This window comes from Amblyomma mixtum, chromosome 1, assembly GCF_055824585.1.
Source record: "Amblyomma mixtum isolate Tamu chromosome 1, ASM5582458v1, whole genome shotgun sequence".
NCBI lineage: Eukaryota > Metazoa > Arthropoda > Arachnida > Ixodida > Ixodidae > Amblyomma > Amblyomma mixtum.
The window spans coordinates 83,548,558-83,576,518 of record NC_143012.1 but is presented as its reverse complement, the minus strand read 5'-3'; the positions used below and the strand labels follow the sequence as shown (position 1 = coordinate 83,576,518).

Here is a 27,961-nt window from a genome sequence, read left to right as displayed (position 1 = left end):
GAAAAATCCGCGTAAGAAGAGGAAATCCGACAGGCCAGATTGGTGCTGGAAGATTTGATTCAGTACAACTAATATCTATAAGATTATCCGGAATAAACATGTCTACATGTCCTGCAGAGCATTTTAGTGCGTTACTAGCAAAAAATTTCCAGGAAACTAACATGCGAAAAAAACCCGGCAGGGTGTGTGCAGATGTGAGTAAAAAAACCTGGCAGTGAAAGGGTTAATGAACTCAGTTCTTTTCCAGAGAAGTTGACATCAATTTGAGGAGAGGGTTCATTGTGCAGGAAAAAAAATTTCGACTTGCGATATAATTGTTAAAATTTCTGTAAATTTATGAATTTTGACTGATATGAGCCAAAATTTCATGTCATACGCCTGCCCACTCGTCCATCGATCTACAAAAGTTTGCGGTTGACAAGTTGCGTTTCCGCGCCACTTATGTTCATGAAACCGGTGTTTAGCATCATAGCATCATTTGTTTCAAAGATTTTTGCGGTATCACAGCGCGATCGGACGACTTTGTGATACAGTCAAGCCCACTTATAACAATACTGGTTATAACAATATATTGGATATAACAATGGTCAGTCATGGCACCATCAGCTTTGCCACATGTTCTATAGTAAAATAAACTGCTTATAGCAATGCTGTCAAGGCACATTATTGGTTATAACAATTAAATCTGGTAATTGAGCGTCAACCGTTATAGAAAAAAAAGAAGGGAATGCTACAACCACACCAGCAAAACCATGCTTACAACACAAAAGCGTGCATGTGTGGGGCCGACCAATGGACTAAGCTGGCGCAGCAACGCCACGAAAGCAAAAGAGGCAGGCGTCATCGCCTCAAGAGAGCTGCTGCATTGCTGCATTGGCTACGCGCATTGTGCGTACCCCCAATCAGTCGGTGCAGTGCGCACGCATGCAGCCAGCACGGTCTTTCTCTTGTCAGCTGTCACTGCACCCTTAGTTCTGCATGCTTCTTGAATTTCCCATAAGAATATCTTCCGGAAAGACGGCTTGATTCCTGTGACGTGGAGGTGCGCGAAGCTCCCAGTGGCGCAGTGATGGCGGTGCTTTGGTCATCGGTGAACGGTGAACATTGTTCCGATTCCCTGAAGTTCAAATTAACGAGCTTTTACAGGCATTAGAACAATCAAACCCCTCCGGGTATTTACTGCCAATAAATGCGGTGAAGTTTGTCATCTTTTCTTTTTTTCAGCACAACCCTGTTATAACAATTATTGGATATAACAATGGTATTTCCATGGCACTTGAATATTGTTATAAGCGGGCTTGACTGTAGTTGATGGCGCCGATCATTCGCATTGAGATAACGCGAACATGCTGAATAACGGCCCTGAAAGTCAGGTATGCATTTTTTGGGGGCGAGGTTAAAAAAAAAAGGTAAATTATCAACTGACAGAAGTGAACGGTAGGTTCATTATGTGAGTGGGTTCATTGCATGAGTAAGTACGGTATTAAAAAAAAAACAGCGAAAATGAGATTGCTAACAGTCGCCTGAAAGACACAGAATGAAGGGCATAAGACACACAAAAAAGATATTTGAATATGTTTGTGCAAGCACTCGTGGACTTTGCTAGGATGTTTAGGAAAGCTCGGATATAGATTCACAGTTGGGGTGCTCTTTTTCAGTTCTTGGTGATTTGTATTCTAAAACTTTGCCACGGAGTATCTCAGACATACTTGATGTAGATCTGCCGTTAATGTCGCTATACTGTTGTGCTGAGTCGTAGCCGTGTCGAAAATGAGGCGAGAGCATAGTGACGGAACAAAGGAGGCAGACAAAGTACAGTAGAACCCTGCTGTTACGTTCCTCACTGCTGCGTTTTCCCGGCTGTTACGTCGTTTTCTTCGGGTCCCGGCATAGCTTCCATAGGATCCAATGTATTGGGAACCCCGCTGTTACGTCGTAGCCGAGGAAACGATCCCGCATGATACGTCGCAACCGGGCTCCCCGAACCCGCCCGGGCAATGCGCGCCAACCGCCATTTTGATTTTTTGACTAGTCTTGGCCAGGCTTGGCTACGGAACTGGTTGCAAGAAGCCGCACGCGAGTTGGAGAGGCCGCCACTAGATGGCTATCTGCCTCGCACGCCGAACGCCGCGATCTTTATCGTGGGAGGTGGTGACGAGGAGGCGCGCGAGGAGGCGCGCGGCTGCGGTCGCTTATCAGTTTTTCTCAGCCAGCGTCCGCTTCGGGGGAGGCAGTTGTTGTGACGCGCGTCTTTTCTTTTCTTTCACTCTTTCTTTTTATCTTTTAACTCTCCTCTATCTGCAAGTGACAGCGGTGGTGGCTCGGCTGGAGCCAGTCAGCAGGCCCGTGCAATTTCCTTTTCATCCTTCTCTCAGTTGCAACAACATCTTTATCGTGCTTTGATGGCGTGATAGCGTTGAGTAAGCGGAAGGGGCTTCCCCTTGAGGAAAAGCTGGACGTACTAAACGCAGTCGACAGGCAGTCAGGGTGGCTTACGCGGAGCAGCGCGGCGAGCAGCCTACGAACATTTCAGTGCTTGACGCTGTGCACAACGTCGCTTCAGCGTGGACTGCAGTGAGCGCGTGAACTGCACAGCACTGCTGCGTGCGGTGTGGCCGCACCGCAAAGCGACGCTGACAGCAATGCGGCCTTGGCTATTAAGAAACGCGTTGTTCTTTCCAGTGAGCGAAAGAAACTGCAATCCACCATTCTCGATTTTTTAAAGTCCTAGGGTCAATTTGCGGAAATAAATTGTTTCAAGTCAAAGCTGCACTGTTTTCATTAATTTTCGGTGCTTTCCTCACTGTTGCGTTTTCCCGGCTGTTACGTTTTTTTTTCCCTGTCCGGTGAAAAACGTATGAACGGGGTTCTACTGTATGTGTCATCTCTCTCACTGTAGGCAAGTCTAAGGCATGTACTAAGCTATTAAGCTTGGTGGAATTAGCAGGTCTGTGGGCATAGGGTGGCCGTAGCTGGCAAAGGACAGGGTTAATTGGAGAGACCTGGGAGAGGCCTTTGCCCTGCAGTGGGCGTAGTCAGGCTGATGATGATGATGATGAGCTGCGGACAGTAGCTCTAGGGCATATTGGAGACTTTAAGATGATGGCGTGGCCTAATAGAGGAAACATAGAACTACCACACGTGCTTTGATTTCTCGCAGCCAGAGTAAGAATATTCTTACACAAATTTGCGAACTACTCCTGTTGGGAGCACTGGTTGTCTGACACTAGCAGTCTTTGTATTTAGCTGACGTAACTGTACAACGTAAAAGATGTAGCTGAAGTAAAATCATTGGATACATTTTGAGATAGTATTTTTCCGGCCGCTAACTGTTTGGGTCCTAAAGTGCCTCCTTTCTTGCATGAGAGAAGCCAACAGCCACAGAGACCAAGGAGCAGAGGGGATTTTTTTAAATTTATTTATTTATTTTGTGGTGTTGATCAAGTAAGAATATTAATGAATATGTTGTCGCTTAAGGCTAATTGATTAGAAAAGCAGAAGAAAAAACAACCACATGCCGCCGGTGGGATCCGAACCCACGACCTCCGAATTACGCGTCCGGTGCTCTACCTCTGAGCTACAGCGACGGCTGTCAAACCTTCTGCTTTCGGGGGTATTTATGTTTACAAATAACCTAAACTTGAGAGTGTTCATCAGCGCCACCCACGTTCGGAAGCGGCAGACGTGGAACGTCCTGAGTTACCGCTGGTGTGATGTAGAACGCCATCGAACGGCGAGGGTGGAAGCTCTGTGTGAACCCTCTTATTAAAAAAAAAAATCCCCTCTGCTCCTTGGTCTCTGTGGCTGTTGGCTTCTCTCATATTTATAACGAGCCCCTCATTCCCCTTCCCTTGTTTGCTTAATTGCTTAGCGAGGGCCTCGGTTCTGGCAGCCTTGACGCCATAGGAAGCATAAGAGGGTTCACACAGAGCTTCCACCCTCGCCGTTCGATGGCGTTCTACGTCACACCAGCGGTAACTCGGGACGTTCCACGTCTGCCGCTTCCGAACGTGGGTGGCGCTGATGAACACTTTCAAGTTTAGGTTATTTGTAAACATAAATACCCCCGAAAGCAGAAGGTTTGACAGCCGTCGCTGTAGCTCAGAGGTAGAGCACCGGACGCGTAATTCGGAGGTCGTGGGTTCGGATCCCACCGGCGGCATGTGGTTGTTTTTTCTTCTGCTTTTCTAATCAATTAGCCTTAAGCGACAACATATTCATTAATATTCTTACTTGATCAACACCACAAAATAAATAAATAAATAAATTTAAAAAAAAATCCCCTCTGCTCCTTGGTCTCTGTGGCTGTTGGCTTCTCTCATATTTATAACGAGCCTCTCATTCCCCTTCCCTTGTTTGCTCCTTTCTTGCATGTTATGCAGGCCTGACTGTTAAGTTGATCATTTGGGCAGTACAAGCGACTGGCTGAAATTTGCTGCAGGGGATCAGTTTTCATGGTGTTCGGTTGAGGTCGCAGGACCTATTTCCTGTAATGCCTTCCATTCTTTTCCTCATAGCATGATTCAGGTGCAGCCTTTTATTATTACAGTTGAGTCTCGTTTATGCCATTCGCTTAACTTGAACTGCCAGTTTATTCGAAGTAATTGTTTGGGCCATTTGGTATCAAGTGTGTCAGAAAGGCTCTGCTATATTAATCTTTGCTAGGGGCTTGAGAATGTTGAAATTTTACGGTATGAATTGAATGCAAATATGACAGAAAAATGCATTCAAATGTCAAATAGAATATTTGTCCAGCACAAAAAATATCAGAAAAAGATATGCAAACGTTGCATTTACTATTTTAAAGATAGTTTATGGACTTTGCAATTAAAGTTATCTATACTCAATGCTGTACAAAAAAAAATGCACAGGATGCACTTGCACAGGATGTATCCTGCTTTATCATACAGCATAACAGAACGCAACCTGTGATGTGATCACGTAAAACTTGTACCAAAATGAGGTCCATGAATTGGCGCAGCTGGGAAGATAACGCATGATGGCTAGTAAAATTTAGTTATTAATGCACCCAAAAGGCCCTGAGTGGCCATTGCGTTTTCAGTAATTTGAACTTGAAGGGGCTGAGCAATATTCTCTGATTATCTGAAGGCTGCATTATTAACATTCTACTGCCCTTTCCTCCCCTAGAGAAAAAGAAAAAAAAGCAACTAAAAAATGTGAAAAATGTGGTCCAACCTTGTGAGGCGACCACCATTGCATAAACAGCTTAAAGTGCCGTGATGAGCACGTAGTTTCGGTAAGGTGGAAGAACAAAGCAAACGTAAGTAGGGCTGTGCCTCTTTGCATCGGAACAGTGAGACTGCTTTTGAAAAGGAGAAAAAATTTAGGAGTGATCAACTGGATTGGCTTGGGGAAAATGTGCATTCTTCTTTTCCTCACCAATCACGTCACTACTGGTTCTGTGCTTCAATTCTGATTCTCTTCCAATTCTGAGTCCTTCATCTTTCACCCCCAGATCTATTCCAACTCTGATTCTATTCAAATTCCGACTACACAACTATGGAAAACATGTCACATTGTTAGATTGCTTCGAATCCTTACACCACTCCTAATGCAGTAGTGTAGTGGTTAAGCGATGCGCCAGTGCCCCCTGCAGGTGGATGTTTCAAACACAGCGACTGATGCCCAATGGGCACTCTTGGACGTCCCTCGGACGTCTGCAGAATGTACATGGGAGTTTTGATGTCCATTGGAGATGGGGCTTGTGACACCCAGGTTGCTCTTCCCAAGCAATGGGAGGAGGAATAGCTCCCGCAAGCTTCACTTTTGCACAGTTCTTTGGGAGGCTGTCTATTTTGTATGTAGGCATGCTGTTGTCGGAGCTTTTTTGTTCTTAGTAATTTTTATTTCTTCTGAGACAATCTTTGTCCTGAGCCTCTCTCCTCTGTCCTGTAGGTGGAGAGGGGAATGGTTGATAGGTGGCAGGTGGAAAGAGGGAAATCCTCCCAAACACCACCTGAGAGGTGGAGGCTTCATATAGATGTGAACGCTGCCAGAGTGTTTTCACCTTCAGGGCCCTCCTAATGCGATCACATTAAAGGAAATGACCAGCGATGTGCCATTTGGCCCCCAAAAGCGGCATGCAGCTGAGTTTGGACGATGGTGGAACGCGAGGGCTGGCGGCGAAGCTCAGAAAGCGATACTCCCAGCTCAGAAATGAAAGTCCAGGCTATTTCTGGGCCTAGTAAGAGGGCTCATCCTGTCGTTGTCATGTCTGCCATTATGCATATATCAGAGGTGCTCAGCTACAGTGCAGCAGAAGGCGGGATTTTCTGGAGCTCCATGCGGGGTTTCCGCTTGTCATAGTTGACCAAAATGGTACGGCAGAGCTCACGCTAGAGGAGTTGTATCGGTGACATAGACAAGTGCCGTGGTGGGTGTGGGTGTTAAGTGTATGGAGTCAAATAGACAAACCACATGCTTTTGCATCGGGATTGTTTGAAACAGGTGGTCGGCCATCTTGTTCTGATCGCGTGTGATGGAAAAGCCCATGTGCGGGATATCGCGCAAGGTCCAAGCCTAGCAGCGTCTGGATGTAATTGGCCCTTGCGATAAACGGCAGAAAAGAAAGCGAAGTGAACGACTTTGTACTCTTTTGTCGGCACTTTAAACTCGATCTTCAAATAATTTGCCCATATATTGTGGTCTTGCCACAGTTCGGATTTATGAAAGTCGGCATAGTATTCGATCGCCTCCGAATATTGGGAAATTTTTGAATATTCAAAAATTCCCGAATATCAATTTCTCAGATGGAATATGAAGTGAATAACAAACACATTAGATTCATATTCTAAATTTTGAATACACACTCCTTATTTCTGCATAATGCGAATGAATCTTTGGCATTCTTTCAGTTTAAGTTATTGAGAGTATCCTAATTTCCACTTAATTTGAATGAATTTTGGTATTCTTTGAGCTCAGATTATTGAGTTTTGGTTGCATTATTAACAGGTAACAGACATTTTGGCAACATGTTTTCTTGTTTGAAGCGATGCATAGGACTATTATACATTAATCACCATGTGAAATTCACCTCACCGTGGTAAATTATTTGTAACTGAATTTCTACTCTTTTATCGGTTTGATTTTGGCTTAAAGAGTGAAATGGTGGCTATGACATCAAAATTTAGTTTGTATCACATGATAAAAAAATGCGATATAATTGCTCGTTGGTCATTTTAATTCACTGCAACTCTTACACCAGCCTACACCAAGATTTGCAGTAACATTGAAGAAATGGCCGATACCCTGAACTGAATTGACATCATAGTCCCTGTTCGGCTGTTGAAAGTGGTAATAGCTTGAAAAATGAATATTTGATCATAAATTATTTAGCCCAATGTTTAGGGGAATCCTTCAAGGTGGAGCAGATATGTAATAAGGAAGTAATTACTTATTAGCTTTCTTTTATAGCCGCATGGCTGCACTTGGGTGGACGCTAACATGTAATTACTCCCTTATTATAAATTGCTTACTTAGGTTACATTTTATGTTTACTAATGTCTTGTGTATCATTACTAAGAAAGAACATGCAACCAAGATTTGTTGCCTGTGGTGCTTTAAAACCAAGACCTACTGAACTACAGACCTGCACAGATGACGAAGTCCTGTGGAGCAGCGTGCACCAACTTTCGTAGGCTTTTTGGCCGTTGAGGGCGCTTGGTTGCCCTGTTCGTCTTGCTATGATCATCATCATCGTCTGCCGTTTCATGCATGCTATTTAATACGTCTATTTTGTCTTTCTCTGCTATCTTAACGTCAGCAGTGAAAATAGCCTTAATAACGACTTTTTGTGTCCATGAAGAGTATAAAAAGCGTTTTCCTTTTTGGCTGCTTTCTTTTCAGCAGCACCACCGTGCCTAGCATAGATAAATTTATGATAATAATTATGTGGATTAACGATAAAACTGCCCTGTTTAAGCAAAGGCCATTTTCTCAACAGGTATATATTAGCGCCACACCGCCTGTAATGTTTCTATCCTGGTGGCAAAAGGCATGAACTAGAACATGCGCGCTGGCACAGCGCTATTGCGCAGGTCTGTGCTTCACTAGGTCTTGATTTGATTTGATTTATTGGGGTTTAACGTCCCAAAGCGACTCAGGCTATGAGAGATGCCGTAGTGGAGGGCTCCGGAAATTTCGACCACCTTGGGTTCTTTAACGTGCACTGACATCGCACAGCACACGGGCCTCTAGAATTTTGCCCTCATCCAAATTCAGCCGCCGCAGCCGGATCGAACCCGCGTCTTTCGGGTCAGCAGCCGAGCGCCGTAACCACTGAGCCACCGTTGCGGGGTTTCAGTAGGTCTTGTTTAAAACAGCATGTCAGACGTGTCCCAGCTTGGCAACATTGATGTTGAGCTTATGTTCCTTGCGGATGGCTCTGTTGCAGTGTTGCAGGCCGCCAGGCGTCGGGCAGCATGCCCAGGTGACGAGGGGGGCCGGCCCTCCGGAGGGCGGCAACGGAGGCGCCCCCCGGCCCCCCTAGCAGGCGCTCCCCCCGGAAGAGGCCCAAGAGATGCCCCCCACCAGCCACCTGCCGCTGACCCCACCCTTCTTTCCTCCTCTCTCCTCCACATCCAGGCGGGGAGAATGGCCCACTCGGCAGCAGGGTGGCGATGAGCGGACGTTGTTCCAACCAGCCCCAGCAGCACAGTTAATCGGCACGATATTGGAAATCTATTGGCGAAGCCCGGTGATACCATTGATTTCCGATAGTGGGCCGATTACCTGAGCGGACATTGTTCCAGCTGACTCCTTCCCTGTAGAACCCACCAGAGTCGTGTGCTTAACCTCGGCTGGGAGTCGAGCGGATGCTGTGTTTGCCACACGGGCAGGCATTTGAGCCACTGGGAGAGGTTTTCCCCCCGGTTTTTATTGCTGCGGCAACGTGTGCAGCCTTGGCTCAAAAGCCTTGAAGCCGCAGGGTTTGCTTTTTCAGCTGCGTGGTGCAGTGGAGCGTCTACGATGCCCGTCAAGCTCTAAATTTCCGTCAGGTGAGGAGAATCTTTGTTCTCGGCTTTAAAAGCGATTTCGGTCTTTAGGGCATGCCGTGAGAGCTGCACTGTACAGCTCAGAAGCAAACTTTGTGGCCTGAAGACCTTTGAGCTAGGCGTTACTTCAGCCTAACCTAAGAGGTGGTAACTTACGCTTCTGCGTGAGGAGACTGTTCTGACAAATTTCGAGTCTTGTGCTCGTACCGGTGCTTTCATTTTAAGTTTGCCAGAACACACCTGCTGATCTCTCTGGAAGCATGCAGCCGTAACACGTTCTCCTCGCTTGAATGCTGCATTTCTTGCTCTGTCATCTTTTGGCAGCATAGTAAGGTTAAAATATTTTTGACATGGATTTCATGCCTGTTGCGCACAGAACTGTCGCTTTGACGCACAGTGACCAGTCCCAGATGCACCTTTCAAACTATACGGCATCTTTCAAATGTTGAAAGCCCCGTACACTTACAGTGGGCTTTAAGCATTTGAAAGTTCGGGTTGAGATAGACCTTGAGGTGATGCACCTTTAGTCTGAGCTCGTGTGATGACGTGAGCCTCGAGTTGACAGAGGCCTGAGGCTGTGCCACAAGGGTCAGACACTCTGCCTCTGTTGTCTCTATTTCTGTTTTAGATGAAACGTAAAGCAGGGTTAATGTGTGCAAAGACTTTGGTGTGCATTGGACAGCAGGAGCTGTACCCAAGTAGCCATACATATTTATGGGACATCCAGACGCCCTTTCATACCTTCTGGATATTCATGGGATGTCCCTAAATATCCACAAAAAGTTTAGTGGACGACTATAGGGGAGTCTAAGGGTAGGAACTTGGATCTCCGGTGTGTTTCTGAAGTGTTCTTTCTTTATTCCAGTGGCAAAACTAGTAGCCCACCGATGTGCACAAATGGCATTATAATTTGCATGTGCCATTGCTTTTATGAATTTTTGGCACAGTCAACATATGCTCTAAGTGTTCAGCAGACTCATTTGAACACTTTACAGCATTGTGCTTTGTTCGTTTTGAACAGCCTTAATTGAAGTGAAATTTAAGCATTCTATTAGAATCAGTTGATCAAAATGTAATCATAGTTTCTGCAAGCTAATTTTTATCTGCTTATTGCTGTTGAACACATTGATCTGCAAAGGCCTCTAATTTAGGCTTGCTTAGTTTTTGCTTTTTATTTGGTACTTTGATCCCGGTGATGTCCACACGAAGTTAGTGGATATGCAGTGGAAGTCTAGTGGACACTGATTTTCTTCATCCAGATCAGGATTTTTTTAGCATACAGGTGTTTGTAATTATGGTTTTAAATTGGACATCCTGAAAGGATTACATGTCCACAAGTGAATATCTTGGATATGCAGATTTGACATCTGCAGAGTGATAGTGCTAACATGGAAACGACCAGTATGAATATCTGTGTAGGTGGATATGTAGAGTTGTAGTGGACATCCCATGGATATTCTTGGTTACTTGGGTAGTTTATGACGCAAATCAGCACTGTGCGGCACAGCCTATTGGCCAGTGTTTCCTAGTGAGGCTTAAACAGCTATGATCAGATTTCCTCTTTGCAAATCCAGTTGAACCATGAATGGATTTTGCAGTGGTTTCGACCCTGTGTGGGCGCCAGACCTTCGTTAGTGTAACTTGCCCATCAGAAATGAATGCGCTGTTGCGTCATAGGCTGTGGCAGGAATCTTGCCAGTAGATCATTAAGCTGTGCCTTGCTTTGGCGGTGTAATTCATGAAATTTATTTGTTACTGATTGATTGTGAGTTCTGGCTGTGAAAAGTTGTGAGACACATATCTGCTGTTAAGCAAGGCAGCTCAGAGATGGGCGCTGGATAGACAGTAGACAAAATCAGCCAATGAATGTCGTGAAGGCAATGGCCATTATCTGTGCAACCTATGCATTTGTGCTGGGAGATAAGTTCCACCAGCAGCAAAGGGTTTGATAGGGAGATGAATGGCTTGCCTTGTCGCAAAGCTTAGCTTACTTTTGTGGCAGTGATCATGATAGCTGGTCTACAGGGCCTGGCTAAGTACATTGAAGAAAAAATCAATTCATTGGCAAGGAGCTTGTTTTGTTTCTAAGCAGTGTCTCTGCATCGTCTCAAACTGTCCTGCCGGACAACTCCAATGGACTTTCATTAGTCAGTTGCCGCAGCAACGAAAAGAAATCTCACCGGGTAAGCCTTGAGGGGGCGCCGGCAAGCACTCTGCACCGATATGATGGCTCAGCTGCCAGCGTCTTGTGGCATTTTGTAAGCTGGTTGGCCTACATCAGACATCTTCACATCGCACGGAGACACATTCAAGTACAGGAAAACTGCAGCGTCACTTCTCATTTGCCTGAATGTGTCTTTCTGGCGACGCTCTCCCGGTTCTTCATCCTGTGAATTTGTCGCCCATATTCACCCCTCATTCCCATCGACCTGGCGAGAGTGGTGCCCCCATCCCGTCCTCGTAGTTGGCAGTGACAACCTGTCCACTTGATGGCACCACTGTGGCCGTGGGCCTGTCGACAGCGAGGGGCACTGTCTTTAAACTGTCCTGAGTGGTTGGTGTTTCCGGTAACTGCATTAAAGGTGCCCCAAACTTCGTTTTGGAGCATAGTGTTCGTGTCCATTAAGACGCGTTCACACTTGGGAGTCACGAAGGTTGCGCGACTGTCACGTGGCAGTCGCGATCGCATTGGTCGAAAAGCGACAGTTGCAGGATGGTCACTCGCTGCTTGGTTTTCCAGCGTTGCGACGCCGGTCTTGTCACCCTGCGTCGGGAACCACGAAACTGATCAGCGGTGCCTTAAAAGTAATCTCCAACTTCTCATTGCTAGTAGCAGCAAGGCCCTCTAGCCAGTAGCATTAAGTTATTGCCCTGACACCAGTTACACCAGATACACGTGAGTGACCGTAATGCTTGAGAGCACTGCTGGCAGCAGTAGTGTACACATTTGCACCGGTTGGTTTCTGCTCTATTGAATCCCTGTTTTATGTGCGAGTTGTTTCGAAAAGAGTTTGAAAGACTTGCGGATCTCGTCATCTGCTTTGCACCTGCCACGGCTGCTAGCAGGTGCAAGCCAGCAGGCATGGCAGGTGCAAGGCAGTTGACCGCAGCGGCGTTGCAGTAGCTCGATGCCATTGGCTAAAGGGCCTTTCTTGACGGGCATTTGCCGGTACGGACTTGAGTTCCCCCCCCCCCCCCCTCTCCAAAACCTTGTGTGAACACTGGTATTGTTGGCCTGCTCTTTGGTAAAAAAAATCACAGCTGGCTGCTTACCCTTTGTGACTCGCATGTGTGAACGCGCTTTTACTGTCCACCCATGCAGAATGGGTGGCTGCGAAATGGCAGGATGAATTTGTGCACCTTGAAACGATGCAGCAAGATTCAGTGTTGTGGATTATTGACGTGCCACTCACCACTTGTTTTGTTCCCGCACTGCGACTACACAGTAAGTTGGTGTGACTGCGCCCGATGCAGGCGCACGGTGCAGCTGGGCCACATTGTGACTGTCGCATACTGTGCCGCTGTTGTCCCCGCAGCGGAAGACCATGCCTTCCTTATCCACTGTCGGCCGCTTCCTCCATTTGTCAACGAGATTGTTGTCTGATCTGCAACCTGGGGTGGTGGATTGCCGCCGTAGGCCAAGTGTCTGAACAGCACAAAATGTGGTGCCACTTTGTTTTTTGGGGGGCATTGGATGATGGCGAGAACCAAACGTGGGTCTGCGCAGTGCCCCCGCCCGTTCATTTCTGTGCGAAGGCAGCCCTTTGCATTTATTTCTTTTTGTTTTCTGAGAAACAGTGGAGTTGTCAAACACACCGTGCTGAACGCTTGGCCGTTAACGGTAGTGAGAAACCGCCTTCTCAGGTTGCCGGGGAACAGATGACTCGGGGTTTCATGTAATGTCGGGTGTTTTTGAAGAACTCCTGCCTCCGGAATTTTTTTCTTTTCTTTTTGCCTTTGACCTGTCACTTGTTGACCGCGTACCCGCACATTTGTTCTTACTGTACGTGAACCATGTCCTTGCTGTCTGTGTTGTTCCTTGGAAAGGCGAGAGCAGGGCCAGGGAAACTGCATGGCGAAGTGCGGAGAGCCATGGCTTGTGTAGACGCAACCAGTCCCCGCCCCCGATGATGACACTGCTCCAAAGGGCGCAGCTGTGATGGCTAAAGCATTGTTCGGTTCATGCCAAAGTTACATGCCATGGCTCTGGCGCTCTCCCTTTTCCTTTCAACTGGATGTTTGGTGTCTCGAGTCTCTGTACAGCAGTGGTGTTTGTTTCCATTGGGCTGCAGCGAGCACAAAACTGGTAACCTCGTTCACTTTTTTTTTCCTGCTTACATCGAGAGATTAATGTGTGATTTGTGCAAATGCAGAGTGTTTTGCGATGCTGCGATTGGCCACTCACTTCAGTCGGGCCTCGTCAGAATCTGTTGAACCTTGCCTTTGGTTACGTGGGGGACTTGCAGTGGTTTAGTCAGTGGGTGGAAGATTGCCTCTCACGCTCGTTTCAATTTAGCGATTTTTTCGTTATTATAGAAAGCAATGAATTCGCTTGGAACGTTGGTTGATCGCGGGGTTGCGGGCATGTAGTCAGTCGAGTGATGACTGCTATAGGAATATGAGATTCTGTCATTGCCAGCCTCAGCCAGGAGCCGTGTTCTTTGCACAGCTGCTGTTTTAGCAGTGATCCTTTTTACTGGAGAGGATTTATCATTACCGCGCCCATTTGCAGTTTCATACCCGCTGACGGTTTGTGTAGAGCGGATAGACTTGCCCTCTGTCAGCATTATTGGTCACAGTCAACCCCGTGAAGCAACATATCCATAGTTCTGCACACATTCACGGAAAACGTACAGGGTTTATCGCATTACCTGTGGCATGCTGCTGCATCTGCTTCAGCAGCTTGCCAAAGTTTTGTTACAACAGAGTCGGCTCAGCCACTTTAGGACTTGTGCTGAGTGCCTCTAACTTTTTTTGAGGCCGGCATGAGCTCTCACGGTTCCTTGCCAGTGCAAGTCGCATTGTCACATTTTTACACATTTCCTCGGACGCTGGAACACAGAGACAGATTTTTGGGCAATTCTGTCCTTGTACCGAAATTTGCATGTAGGGCCGGGGTAACTGCAGTGATTTTACCGCATGAGAGTACCCAGTGGGCACTGAACATCCCATGGACATCCTGTGGACGTTTAGGACGTCCGTGGGATGTCCAAGAGAGTTCCAATGCCTATTGAGTATTGCTAAAGCACAGCCCACAATGGACTAATGATAATGCAGTATTGCCACAGCTCTGCCCCAAGTACTGGTGAAGTATTGCCACAGTAGTTGGGGCAGTTCTAGCACAAGGTGGTTGGCAGGGCAGCACTCACAAAAGCCGTGCCTGCTATCACAGTGAGTGGCACAGGCTCCAGTGCTCCGTTTTTTTGTGGTCTTGGAGTATGGAAACAGGGTCAGTAGTAGCGTTCATCACTTTTTGATGTTGGCACCAAATCTCACTGGCTTTTGAGTTTTTTGATGGTAGCTGCGTGACCACGAGGGCGCATTTTAATTTGACCGGTGATTTACCTTTCTTTGTTCAACTGTCGCTCGTCGTGACTGCCTCATGTGTACATATCACTCATGCGATGATTCCATCAACATTGCGTGCCCATCCGGTTAACACTTTTGTATCTTGTGCTCGTCACCTGTTATCTGACCTTTCTTGTCACATAGACCAATCACTCGTCCTGCATTGGCCATCACCTGTTGTTGTAGCAGTTTTACGCTAGTTGATAGCAGGTTCAGTTGGGTCACATAAAGACATCTGCACTTGCTTTTACCTGCAGGTGGACTTAATAGATATTTATTACGTAATGCTACACCTGATCTGTAGTGTAGTAAGAGGGGATGGTGGTGGAAGCCTCTGATAAGTAGCTATCTTCTCCATTGTCGAAGGTATTACCGATTACCTGTAATGCAGCTGAGATTTAATGCCTAATCATAACTGATAGAAAGGCACAAACTTCCTGGCAGTTAAAGATCATGGAACTGTAGGAAAAGGACAAAGCATTGCAAGCAGAATTCAATAGTCTGATGTCTTAACCTTGCTGAATCGTGCAGCAATCACGATTTTACAGTTACTACGTTTGGGTCAGATAGTTTGTAACTGTAATTTCACTGTGTGAGAAGCTGAATAAAAGCAAAAAAAGTGTGCTTTTCTGCCGCAGGCAAAGGTGAATGACATTCTGCACCGGTGTGATAGAGTAGCTAAGGTGTGCTGCGATTGCTAGAGTGGTTCATAATCCACACTTAGTGCCCGGTGCCTGACATTCTAGGATTTTGGTCTCATTTCTCTTTTTGCTTCTTGTCTCCTCTTTCTTTTTTTAATTTCGTCTTCAACTTTTCATACTGTTTCAGTCTACCGGTGTTAAGTGGTTTTTGGACTACAGGAAAGGCACAGATGAATTGGTTGGCTGGGAGTCTCAATTGTGCCATTATGGAAGTGCACAAAGTGCTGCTTGTGAATTGAGATTTTCCTGGGGGGGGGGCATCAGAGGCACGGCGTTCTGACGAGGCCTGATCTGATCCGCGAGGGAGGGGGAAGGGGATATGAGGCGGATGTTCTCTCTATAAGAAGTGTTTCTCCCGAAACTGTTGTCGTGTGTGCATGCTGTTATCGTGAATTTCATAGTCACCATCATTTTGAGTGCACTCGCCTGTGTTAACAGTGCTCTGTGTAGGTCCATTTCTTGTCACTAGTGGCATGTACGCACATATTCTGTTTATCCTATTGTGTCACTAACACGGTGCTTATGTCAGTGATGACAAATGAATCCACGCAGAGCACCATAGGAAAGCAGGCGCCTTCAAGAATTCAGTTTTCTGGCACGGAGAATTGTCTTTTCCTTTTTATTTCATTGTTGAATTTTTCGTTTTTTTTTTAGTGCATCTAATGCTCGTTCCGGTGTTCTTGTGTGAAAAAGCCAGTGTCTGTGTCATGCACTTTTATTTTCGTTTTGTGCCCCTATGAGGGCTTGCACAAGAGGTGTAATTCTTGGTGTAGGAAAGGCGGGATGAACAGCATGTCTTGAGGTTCCCCATATCTCCCGCCTCCCTGGTCATGTTCAACTATTGCCGGATGCAGTCCAAGGTCCAAAGAACGCGGCTTTTTGAAACCCGTATGTTGGCCGTCAACAGGGATCGTCACCCTCAGCTGCTCTTGATTTCATTAGCACCAAGTGTTCAGAGCTTTTCTGTTGCTAGCAGTCGGCAAGCGTTTATAATCAGCTCTAAGGTGAGGACCTGGGAAGTGGTTTATGAAGTCAAGAGTACTGGGGAGTAAATGGCGATCGTGATCGCTGTTGAACATTGACATTTTTTTTTGTGTGGCATTCAAGAGTGTAATAATACTTGCACGCCATGTAGTAATGGCGGGTCTGCTTGTGTGCTGGGTCTTTTAGCGCATGCTGTTACAAAGGAGTGTTCTTCCTGCCAAGAATGTCCCGCAGCCATGCAGGCTCTTCTACACCCTTCAAAAATTTTCTTTAGCATTCACTGGATTCCTCGTGAAATAGACTGTTGAAACAGTCTGTAGGAAGTCTGCGGAATGTTGACGAATACTTTTGTGAGGATAACCTCGCTTCTCCGCCCGTTCCCCTCTCTTTTGTGTTGTGTGCCAAGCTACTTACTCATTGCTCGCAGCTGGGCCGCTTGTCTTTGCGGCTACGTGGTTTTTCGTGTTTTATTCTCCTCACTATACTATAAATATATGCGTGTACGTATACGTGTACAATGTTTGTAATGGAGGCATCTTGTCTTGTAATATTGTGCATACAGGAGGCGAGCGACAGAAAAGTGTACTATTTTAGATTCCAAGTCCTAGAACTATAGCGTGTAATAAATTTTAGTTTTTTAAATAACACAACCTGCGGGCGTCTTGTCTGCTTCTTCCTGCCCGTTGCGAGCGCAGACACTCGTTGCAGTGTCAAGGCAGCGCTCATTCACTCTCATACATCTCTGTTGATGTGCATGACAGAAAAAGTAGAAGGCATCTTGGAGAAGAAAGAAAAAAACTGATAGGAACAAAAGTTTTTAGCACTAATCGCTGATTTATTGCTTGTGTCAATCACTACCTTAACTTAAACATGAGCTACCTTTATATAGCACGAAAGAATTTGGAAGTTAAGCAGGTCGTCACATGCGTGTTGTTTTCTGTCTGAAGTTTGCCGTCCTGTCTTGGTGGATGTAAAATCATACGTCGTGCCTTTTACCTCCGGGGCTATGCCATGGCATTGGGCTGCTGATTTGCCTCACCTCTCTCGGGGTATTGAATGTGTGCTGACGGGCATTTTCGCATCTAGTACTGATCGAAGTCAGTGATCGCGCTGAGTGGCAGCCGCAGAGTCTCCCATTTAAGGTATGTTTGTCAGAAACGAGCACTGGTATTGGTTACCAAAATCAGATGAGAACATCACTTGTTCCGAGATGTTGAGTGTGTTGTCTTGTCAAGAAAGTTTTCTATATTCGCTGCACGATCCACTTTATTTTTTTTTTCCAGATGTATCATGCACACATATCCGATGGAAGTCATGAAATTGGTGGATAAAGAGGAGGAGTGGCCAGACATTCGCAGTGCCCATATGGCTACTACAACAAACCAAGTTCGCGTTTGCGGAACTCTTCACGCGGCACCGCAGTCATACAACTGATAATCAGATCAGATTACAAAATCACAAAAAAAAAACATGCATCTTTACACGAAGTATTTTTAGTCGGACTCGACGAAGATGGTTTATGGTGCGCACAAAACGTGCCTCGGAATGACTACACATCAAACTGCCACATGTCGGACAAAATAGAAGTCCCGAATCCATTCAGACCGGCCCGGCTAAAGGGGACGGGGAGCCTTGTCTCGAATCCCTTTGTTCAGGGCCCGGCGTTTTGCATTTAAAGGCAGCCGCGAACTCCGGCAGCACCCTAACGGGCGCGTTGCACCGGCGACTTGCGTCTCCATAGAGTTCGTCCACGTAGTCAGCGCCCGAACAAAGCGCATAGCAGGAGGCAACGAAGAACAGCCTGTCATCGGCGAGGCTCGGCGTTTCCGGGAGGTCGCCTTTCGAGCGTCGAGTAAAGGCAAGTCTGTGGGCACTCAGGGCAGCTAAGAGTGCCTTGATGTCCAACTGATAGGGAGATAACTCTGGCAACGATGATGTAGATGCGCTTGCGTTGTCGTAGCCAACACTGTGACTGATTTCTAGCTGCTGGTTGTAAAGTTGGTTGTGTAACAGACCCCTCAGCACTTCGTCAGCGATGAGGCGTCCCGCACTGCCGTAGTTGACGGCCGGAGGCAAGTCCGGATGATAGAGGGGGAATACGAAGTAGTCTTCGGCAATATAAAGCGGAGCTTGGAAGCTCCATATATGGTGTCCAGGCTTGACGACATTTGCGAGACCTTCCGTCTCTAGTCGCCAGGCCGCGTTCATCAGGTTCAGCCAGTAGGTGAAAAAGCGCGACCTGGCAGTAGATCCCCCGAGCACGTCGGCCAAATAGTTCTCTTTGTTCCATACGGTGGTGTCCCACTTGACCCGAAACTCGAGCGTGGTTTGGGAGTGACGTGCAACTACGTCAGCGAGGACATCGCGCACGTTCTGGACAAGCGCATCCGATCCACGATGCCTAGAAAAGAGGCTTAGCCAGGCGACGCCTAAAGCGGTTTCCACCTGCATAAGACAGCGGTGCTTGTGCGCTGATGATGGCAGGCCCATCAGCTCCAACGTGGCGTCCGCGATTTCCCGGTCAGCCATCCAGCCCAGCTCGGTCGCCAAACGGAGGCCCAGGCTGAGGGTCAGCGCCTCCTGCGTCTCCGGCTTGAGCCCCAGCAGGTAAACAATGGACCGTAGCAGGCTGGGGACCTCAACTTGTACGATGTCGTCCGCCGTAAAACGCCGTGCCCAGATGAAGTGCTCATTGAGTAGCAGCAGCAGGCGTCCGGCGGCGATTCCGGGAGTCGCGGTATTGGTCATATTTCGAATTGGAACCCGCAGAACTCTCGGTTCACTCTCTGTGAGGGCCGGCCCCAGTGATTCCAGTGTGAGCAGGTCCATCATCTGGATTCTGGTGAGCACCTCACCAATCCGCGACTCGGGAGAGCCGAAGATGCGCAGCATCTTCAGGACGTACTGCGGGTACCGCAACGACCGCGTCTCCGCTGCCCCCTGAAGGGCGAACGTCCTCATGGAAGCGACCCAAGCAAGGAAGGCGGCGCTGTGACTGATCTTCATAACTGGCTCTCCTCTCCGGCTGGCGGCAAGCTCGAAGGTCACTCGGAACCACAGGTGCACGTTCCAATTTCCGGAGAGGTCGAGCAGAACCTCGAGCAGGTCCCAGCTGGACGTCTTTGGCCATGGCAGGTGGCGTTCGGCCATGAACCTTTTCAAGCCTTCGATGCTGCTCTCGGAGAGATCTATGCAAGACCTTGCCAAAGCGGCCACTCTTTCCTGGACGCTCCACTCCGACGACGCTACAGCGACCGATCTGTTGTTATTACTTGGCTGCCACTGGATGGTGTTGAGTGCACGGATGCGCATTGCGTCTTCGGCAGCGTCGACGACGGACAGCATGCGGTGGTGGTGCTTCCATCCGTCGCAGACATACCGGTAGAAATCCTTGCAGGGATCCTGGGACACGTTCCTGGAAGATTCAATGGCGGCTGTGTACTCTCGGCAAGCAGTCTTGTAGCAACCGGAGATGAGTGACAGGTTCGCGGGATTTGTGGTCGATCGCCTAAGGCGAAAGCGCAGCGAAGCTTGTTTCCCGACACGCATCCACAGGATCACCCCCATGTAGAGCATCAAAGCGATGGTGCAGAAGATGGCTGTGACGAGTACGACAACCTTCGACCTCTGGTTGATGCGCCAGTTCGTCTGGTGAATTACCACGTGGACCACGTTGCGTTCCTGCCATTGCAAACAAAAATGCCGACATCATTTAGACGGTCGCGTTAATTTGGCGAAGGGCGGTAGTTTGACATCTGCCGCTATGGCGGCATGGAGTTCACGTGCAAAGTTGTAACAGTAACAAAGTACGCTTGCCACAGCTAGGGAAAAGATTGGAGACGCGGGCATTACGCAATTTTTCACGCCCGGGCATAGTAAAAGGAAATATTAATGTGTGCTGAAAGGAAGGTGATCTTGTTACGATAATTAGGCTTGACAGCTATTTGTGGGGATCGTGGTTGATGACGATGAAATCTGATTAATCTGCGCGCACACTAAACGAAGGAGCTTAGAGGCGGAGAAGCGTCAGCAAAGGAGACGCAAAATGCTCATAGAAACACTAGTATTATTTAAACAAATTTCTGCGAGCTCCGTTAATGGCCTTTCATGTGCAGTCTATTAAACAAAAGGTTACATAGGAAAACTTCTCTTGCTTTGAAAACAAATTACGAACAAAATCAAGCCTGTAAGCTGTGTGTGTGGAAAAGACAAACTTTCTTAACATCTGATCTGTTATTTGAAGAATGAGTTCAAACTTGGGAAGATAGCAAAGTGGCAGAAAGGGGTGTGCGGGTCACAACGTAGCAAGCCGGCAAGGTCGGCGCCATATCATGTTACGCTGTAAACATGAATTAGCCCATATAGGAGTAAACATGGAGTAGCTAGCTCTACCCCAGACATTCCTCTTTAGGGGTACGCTCTGCTGCTCATGCCAAACCCTGAAAATGTTTTGCTAATAGGTGGCTCGTACCTTCGCCAGTGATCTCAAAGCCTTTCTGCGACTAGTTTGAGAGATCAGCCACGCTTAAGCGTATCCCGCTACATATAAACCTTTCCAACCTGGACGTCACCGTATAGCTCGCTGGACTGCTCTCTGCACCCAACGTTACTAGATTACCTGTGGTAACGTTGGTCTGCACCCGGCGCTAAGGTTTCCATCGTGCATGCTTCCTGCAGGTGCAGACATCATCATCGTCATCGGCCTGAGGACGCCCATTGCAGGGCAAAGGCTTCTTTCATATCTCTCCAATTAAACTTGTCCTTTGTCAGCTGCAGCCACCGTATCTCCGCAAACTTATTATCTGCCCATCTAACCTTCTGGCATCCCCTGATACGCAAGTCTTTTCTTGGAGTCCACCCCGTTACCCTTAAGGACCAGCGAATATCTTGCCTTCGCATTAGCTGCCCTGCACAAGCCCAGCGAGTATTCGGAAATGTCTACAACCCGGCATCGTTTCCTGGTGCTCACCTGGTCCATCGACCTCGATCCTGGCTCCATTGGCGTCGGCGAGATGTCCACTGCGACGTGTGCTGCGGCGCCGTCACCTTGGGCCGCGAACTCAGGCGCTGGCCGCAGAGCCCTCTGCATCTGGCGGACGTCGAGCAGCTCGATCTGTCGGAGGTGCTGCAAACTCGGCTGCCTCGACGGCGATTCACTGCCGCCCAACGTATCCCGGTGGCCCAGTTCGGAGGCGGTGCTGGCCGTGTTGTTGCCGCTGCTGCTGCTCGCCCACGAGGTGTCGGGCTCGACGTCGACCACGATGGCCTGCTCGAAAGCCACGGTGTCGTCACCGGTGCTTCCGAGCATCGCTCTTCTTCGTGCTGGACCCGCAGCCGATTACGAACGCCTGAAAATGACCAGAAAGAGCTTTCGAACCGTCCAGTAGATCAGTGTGCTCTTTCGGAACGGCGGCTGCACCACGCGCCACGTTCGAAGCGCAGCACGGTACACACTTCTTCCCCCTCAGTAAAAATGGCACATATACACGCGGGGGGATCGGCCAAGGTACGGCGATGAATGCCAAGGAAGTATTTGTGCAGGAAAAAAGGCATGAGGCGGCGAAGTAGAATAGTGGAATGACTGATGATGATGTCCTCAGGCTTAACAATCATCATCACCACAACTACCACAATCATCATCATCATCATAAGTCATTCACCTGTTCTACAAAAAACGTGAGGCGGCGAAGTAGAATAGTGGAATGACTGATGGTGATGATCATGATGTGCTCAGGCTTAATCATCATCATCATAATCAGGCGGAATGACTGAAACGTTCTTCCTCTTCTGCCTCCACGGCACAGACTACGGCGCTGGATCGGTTATTAGTTCATGTTTAAAAATATACCACTTTATTTAAATTCATCCGAGGCCTTTCCTGAGTCTCCTCTTGTTATGAGAATCAAAATTAATTTAATACTCTTGACAGTGATGAAAAGTAATAAAATTCTTCAACGCTTTTCCCCCCAATGCGGGTGAGGTGTCCACCATGAGTGAAAATATCCGGCTGTCCAGCTAGCTAATATGCTATCCAGCATGCACCGGCGCTGCGAGTAGCTCAGATCGCACCGTTGGTCTTCACTCCGGTGCAGGACTTGCTCGTGCCCCAACACGATAAGTTGCGTCAATGTCGGGAATTCTTCCGCCGCAAAAGTCAGACCCTTCATTGAGACCAAGGAAGGTGTAACCACCTCCGCCCCGGCCCCGGCCTATGCTGGAGTGGCTCTGTTGGACGACGACGAGTCAAGCTCTGCATCATATACCGATACCCATGGCTAGTTCCAACACACGCAGTCAGTCAATCAATCAATCAATCAATCAATGAATCTTTATTTCAACATCGTGATGTTGGGGGGGCACATCACAAAAAGCCAAAAAGAGGCTTGCTTGGGAATGCGCCCCCCTGTGCAAGGCATAAGCGGTTAAATTGGAGTGGTGAGAAAAGAAAAAAAAAAGGCTAAACACTGGAACTTCAAACTTAATAAAAAATAAAGAGGACATTAAACGTCATATGACATCTTCGTAGATCAAAATGTCTATAATTACATGGGAGCATTATGCAGGCTTGTCAATGAACAGAACAGCAAAAAGATCTTGTAAAAAGGCAGACGTATCCGTTCAAATTAGTGGAGATGGTAATTAAGCGACACAGGTGTTATGTATACTGTTAAGCATTCGGGCTACCAGAACTCGAAGCATTCGGCGACCATAGTTAGTGCGGGAGCGATATATGTACTAGTCATCATTAGCTCGTATTTTGTAAGGTTTGTCTTTCGGGGTTAAGGTCAAGTGAGCTAGAGTGTCGAAAATTGGTTCTTGTTTTTCCGGTGGTATTTATAACGACGAATTAGTAACGTGTTGTAGAGTTCGTCAACAGGTGTCATTCTTAATGAGTCAAAAAGGGGAGACATGGGGGCTTCATAAGCTACGCTGCAATGATGCGAATAAATTTTTCTTTGCAGATTTTTCAACTTTATTGTGTTTGAGAATGTTTTTGTGCCCCATACTAAGTGACAGTATGTTAGATTGGAATAAAAAAATGAATTTTATAACAACACCTTAAGCTTCTGCGGCAGTAGGTAGCGTATACCCTAGATATAATCCCTACTACTCTGGAAAGTTTACCGATGAGATAATTGATATGATTATCCGAGAGCATGTTCTCATGAAATATAACACTGAGATTCTTTATTGAAGAATCAGTTTCTAATGAGTGGGGACCAAGCGTTAAAACAGGACTAAAATTCCATCCCAAAGCCTGGGAAGCCACCGACAGACCTTGCAAATTTCCGGCCTAAATCCCATACGCCCGCTTTGTGCAAGCTTACCGAAAAATGCTTGCCACACAGCTGCCGTTGTGGTTTGAGCACCACGGTTTCTATCACCCCGCTCGAATTGGCTTTCGGACGTCCATAGGTACAGAAGATGGATTGGCTGTCTTGACGTCAACAGTTCTAGCATCAACTCGCATGGACGTTGAACATGGACGTTGAACATGGAACTCCCATGGACGTTGAAAAGGCGCACGGCAATATAAGTCATGCTCCTATCCTGGAATCCCTTGACATGCTGCATTTCCCCTTTAGAGTGTGGAATTCTGTAAAATCCTTTCTGCAAGGCTGACACTTTCCCATACCCCTCAATGGTGAGGCCGTCGGATCCTTTGTACCTCTTCGCGGCGTACCCCTGGGATCGGTATTATAGCCAACATTATTTGATATTGCTTTTATCCCCCTTTCTTAGCGCTTACATGATGTGTCTGAAATTAGCTAGTTTTTATTGTACGCTGATGACAACACTCTGCGGAGCACCCACCACGCACTGCTGTCTCAAGCCTCCGCCCTACAATCAGCCATAGATATCACGTCAATTTGTGCTTCTTCAATTGTTCTTCAGCTTTCAGTGAGCAAAACTATACGTATGTGTCAGTTGCCAACCGCTGGGGACGCCGTAAACTCGCTGCGACACCAATTCGTCTCCATCTATCCGGAACTCCACTTCAAGAAAGTTCGACCGTAAAAATCTCGGCCTGAATGCACGAGTCAGGAACAGGGACTGCCGCGGCTTTCTCGAGCTTTTTTAAAAAGCAAGCGATTCAGGCGTTGGGTCTGATTAGACGCATTGCTCCTAAAATAGGCGGCGCGAGCTCTCATGTTGCGGTTGGTGCGGGCGGTTGTGCAACACGCCTTGTACTACCAAGCCCAATTCCAGCATTTGACGAGGGCTCAAAGGGATCGCTTTGAAGTTGTTAATCGAGAGGCAATGAGAGTCATCACTTGCTTTCCCCGCATCACTCCGATCGCGCGCTCCAATAACATGCGCAGCCGAATACACTAAACGAGCTGGTGCAGCAACGACGTGCTGCACCAGCTACACACACACACACACGTAACGTGTGCACTCAGGGCATATGCTTCATCGCACTCCATTCTACAGCCGCCTCTGCTAGTTTTCCCGCAATGGCGTTTTGTGCGGCTAAGCGACAACCAACCCACTGATCTACGTCGGCCATCATCTACCCTAGCGGCGGCGCTGTTTCGCGACCGAATTAAACAACAAGACGCCCATTTGCCGCATGGCTCTATCGTTGTATACGTTGTCGCAAGCATCCAGGCCTGCGAAACAACGACTTCAATTTACTGCCCTTGGCAGCCGGCCCTGAACAAAGCGTCCAGGTTTCGCCTCCGAAAACCTCCTTCCTCCTTCTGCGCGGATATGCTCATGGTTCAAGAGGCACTTTGCTCTGTGGTCGCCATTCCCCTGCTACCTACGGCCCGCATTGTAATTCGCACCGATGCCTTTCGCGTCATACACCTAATACGACGCGACAATCGCATCCCAGAAATTTGCCAGGACATCCATCGTCTCGCTGCACGCATCCCGCAGCCAATAGGTATTGAGTGGGTCCCACGAGACCTCCTGAGTTCGCAAACCCGTGCAGATTCTGCGACCCGCCTTGTGACCACAACTTCGCCTCGAGTCCTGACTCTGGATGACACCACCCTCCTTTAAACAAGAAAGGAACACCTCCGGCGCCGCACACGTGCTCTAATCCCTCCGTGTGCGGTAACCCTCCCCCGCGGTCTTACCCGTGCAGAGGGGGTTGCGCTTCAGAGGATCCGGATCGGGGTTACCCTAACTCCAGCCGTGACACAAAAGTGGCCGTAATTCGACGGTTTATATCCCCGCCCCGGGTGCCCAGCCTGCAAGAACCGAAATCTTGAGGCCGAGATATTCACCACCGAGATATTCCCGCGGTGCTGAAGCCGACAAGAATTCGGCACCTGGTGGCAGCGGGTCTTTCATCGAACAATAGTGCTTCATACACCGCTTGGACACAGGGACCACATCATCGTTCTCTTCCCGATTGATGAGATGATGATGATGTCCTCGGGCTGAATGGCACATACCCACGGCGGGGGATTGGCCAGGGTGCATAGCGGATACAAACGCACTCATGTACAGGGAATGGAGTATAATTAAATCTAAAATTTGGGACGCAGAGCTAGAATTTGTACAATACAGAAAATACGGAGAAACAAAAGTTGTGAATTCACATTCTAGCAGAGGAATCTACCAGATGAAATTATATAATTGTGAATAGAATCGAACACTGGTTTCAGGGCATATCCCTTGGCGCTTGCCCCGAAGGATAAGAGAATCGGTATAGATAGAGGAAGCCCAAGCCGAGCGGGGGGGATCTCCAAGCAAATTCTACGGAGAGCAGCGAGCCGCCGGCAGGAGAGGAAAAAATGTTCTATAGACTCAATTTCGCCACAAGACTCACATAGGTTGGATATCGAAAGCCCCGATCGGCATAAATAAAGATTTAGCCGCGGTATCCTGCAGCGCAAAAGGGTCATGGACACCTCACATTGCCTCGAACTGCACATCCGCACACTCCAAGGAAATGCCAGGTGTTGAAAATCCGCTGCAGCGAGGAGAGGCTCATGGCTCAAGGTGTGGAAACGCTGGAATCGCTGAAAGCGTGCTAGAGTCAAGTAAATAGTATTTGGGACGAAAGGGACAATAGGACCATCAAGGGCAGACTTTGCTAAAAAATCAGCCCTCTCATTAGAAACAATGCCACAGTGCCCAGGGACCCAGTGAAAGCGAACTTCTGAAACATGTGGAGGAATAAAAAATTGAAGGGAACGGCTCATAGGAGTATCACTCGAGGTTTCGAGCGCTGCCAAAACAGAAAGGTTGTCTGAGAGTATAATAACCCGAGTGATACTGCAGGGAATCCTTATTAAGGCCAACTCAATGGCCAGAAACTCAGCTACAAAAATAGGGGTATAGTCAGGGGCCCGAAATGAGTAGCTCCAATCAAGAGCCCTTGAGTAAATACCAATAGCGGCCTTTTCATTTTGCTGGGAGGCATCTGTATAGACGGCAATATGGTTAGGAAAATTGTCTAGGTACTCCTCTATGAGCCCATTTAACATATTGGCGGGCAGGTTCTTTCCTTGGGAGGTTGTTGTCAAAGAAGACCGCCGTGTCAGCCCGCTTGTGGTTGACCAGTACTAAAGATCTCACTGATACAGAAATATTTGACAGCAGGGAGTTAGTGAACACCACCTGAGGGAGCTTATACCGAGGCCAGGGAGTACCAAAGAAGAGAGTTGGGTTCGTTGTAAATATAGGGTTAGCCAATCCAGGAACAGGCTCCAAAGACCTTAAAAATGTCCGCACAGTGATAAGCTCAAACTGGGAATTGAGATCAGGTATCCGCGCCTCCAAGTACAACACAGCATTAGTATACTGATTTAGGCAGACCTAAGCAAAGGCGCAGAGCGCGTCGCTCCATAACAAACAGGGGTTCACGCTTGTACTTTGGGCACCCAGAAAAGAGAACGGAGCCGAATTCAAGGATTGGCCGTACATAGGTCTTATAAAGAAGTAGTAGAGTGTCTCGTCGCATACCGAATTTTGTTGCTGATCCTCACCAACCGGCCGAGGGCACGCTCACCCTTAAGCGCAATGCTTCTAATGTGTGGCCGCCAGTCTAAATGCGGGTCATATATTATACCCAAGTATTTTGTTGAATCAACTTGCGGGATGAGGATAGAGTGATACGACAGAGAGATGTAAAGAGGGGTTGCTTGTGGGAAAACAAGGACGGCACACTTGTTCACATTTAAAGTTAACTTTATGCTGTCTAGCCAAACTTCCAGAGCATTTAAATACTCTTGCAGTAATTGGTACAGGATATGAATGTCTTTGGCAGAAGCGAAAAAAGCAATATCATCCGCATACACATAAACTTTGACGGCAGGGTGAATAGGGATATCACGCATTAGTATGTTAAACAATAACGGTGAAAGAACAGAGCCTTGTGGGACACCTCGAGACTGGGCGTATGTTGTAGAAGTTAACGCACCCTTAGAACAAAAGAACGCTCTATTCTTTAAGAACTCTCCTATCCACGCAAATAGGTACAATGGAGGTTGTACATTAGCCAGTTTATGTAGCAAAATGCTGTGTTCAACGCTGTCGTAAACCTTTGCAATATCTAAAGTAACCAGAGCTGATACCTCATTTTGCCTCATACCAACCTTAATACGGCTCTCCAAGTCTATGTGCGCGGTCCAAATCGAACACCCCCGGCGAAAGCCAATCTGAGCCTCGCTAAAACCTTGAAGACTCAGAATATGACTCGTGAGGCGGCTGAGGACTACCCGCTCTACAAGC

General features: G+C 47.7%; 2 protein-coding genes across 2 annotated transcripts in view; one reads left to right on the top strand and one right to left on the bottom strand.

Annotated features, from left to right (window-relative positions):
• LOC149367009 (dual specificity protein phosphatase CDC14C-like) overlaps positions 1–16,917 on the top strand; it is a 55,835-nt gene extending 38,918 nt beyond the window's left edge. Inside the window, exon 12 of the mRNA XM_089553597.1 lies at positions 8,414–16,917. Within this exon, the coding sequence (XP_089409723.1) occupies positions 8,414–8,453 (40 nt within the window). The 3' untranslated portion in view covers positions 8,454–16,917. The remainder of the gene's footprint in view (positions 1–8,413) is intronic.
• A 949-nt stretch (positions 16,918–17,866) lies between these two features.
• LOC149367008 (endothelin-converting enzyme-like 1) lies at positions 17,867–21,266 on the bottom strand. The gene is made up of 2 exons (XM_089572509.1): positions 21,237–21,266; positions 17,867–19,948 (listed from the first exon to the last, which is right to left on the bottom strand). Exons 1-2 carry the CDS (start codon positions 21,264–21,266, stop codon positions 17,867–17,869), a joined length of 2,112 nt encoding a protein of 703 aa, XP_089428635.1.
• Positions 21,267–27,961: the final 6,695 nt, after the last annotated feature.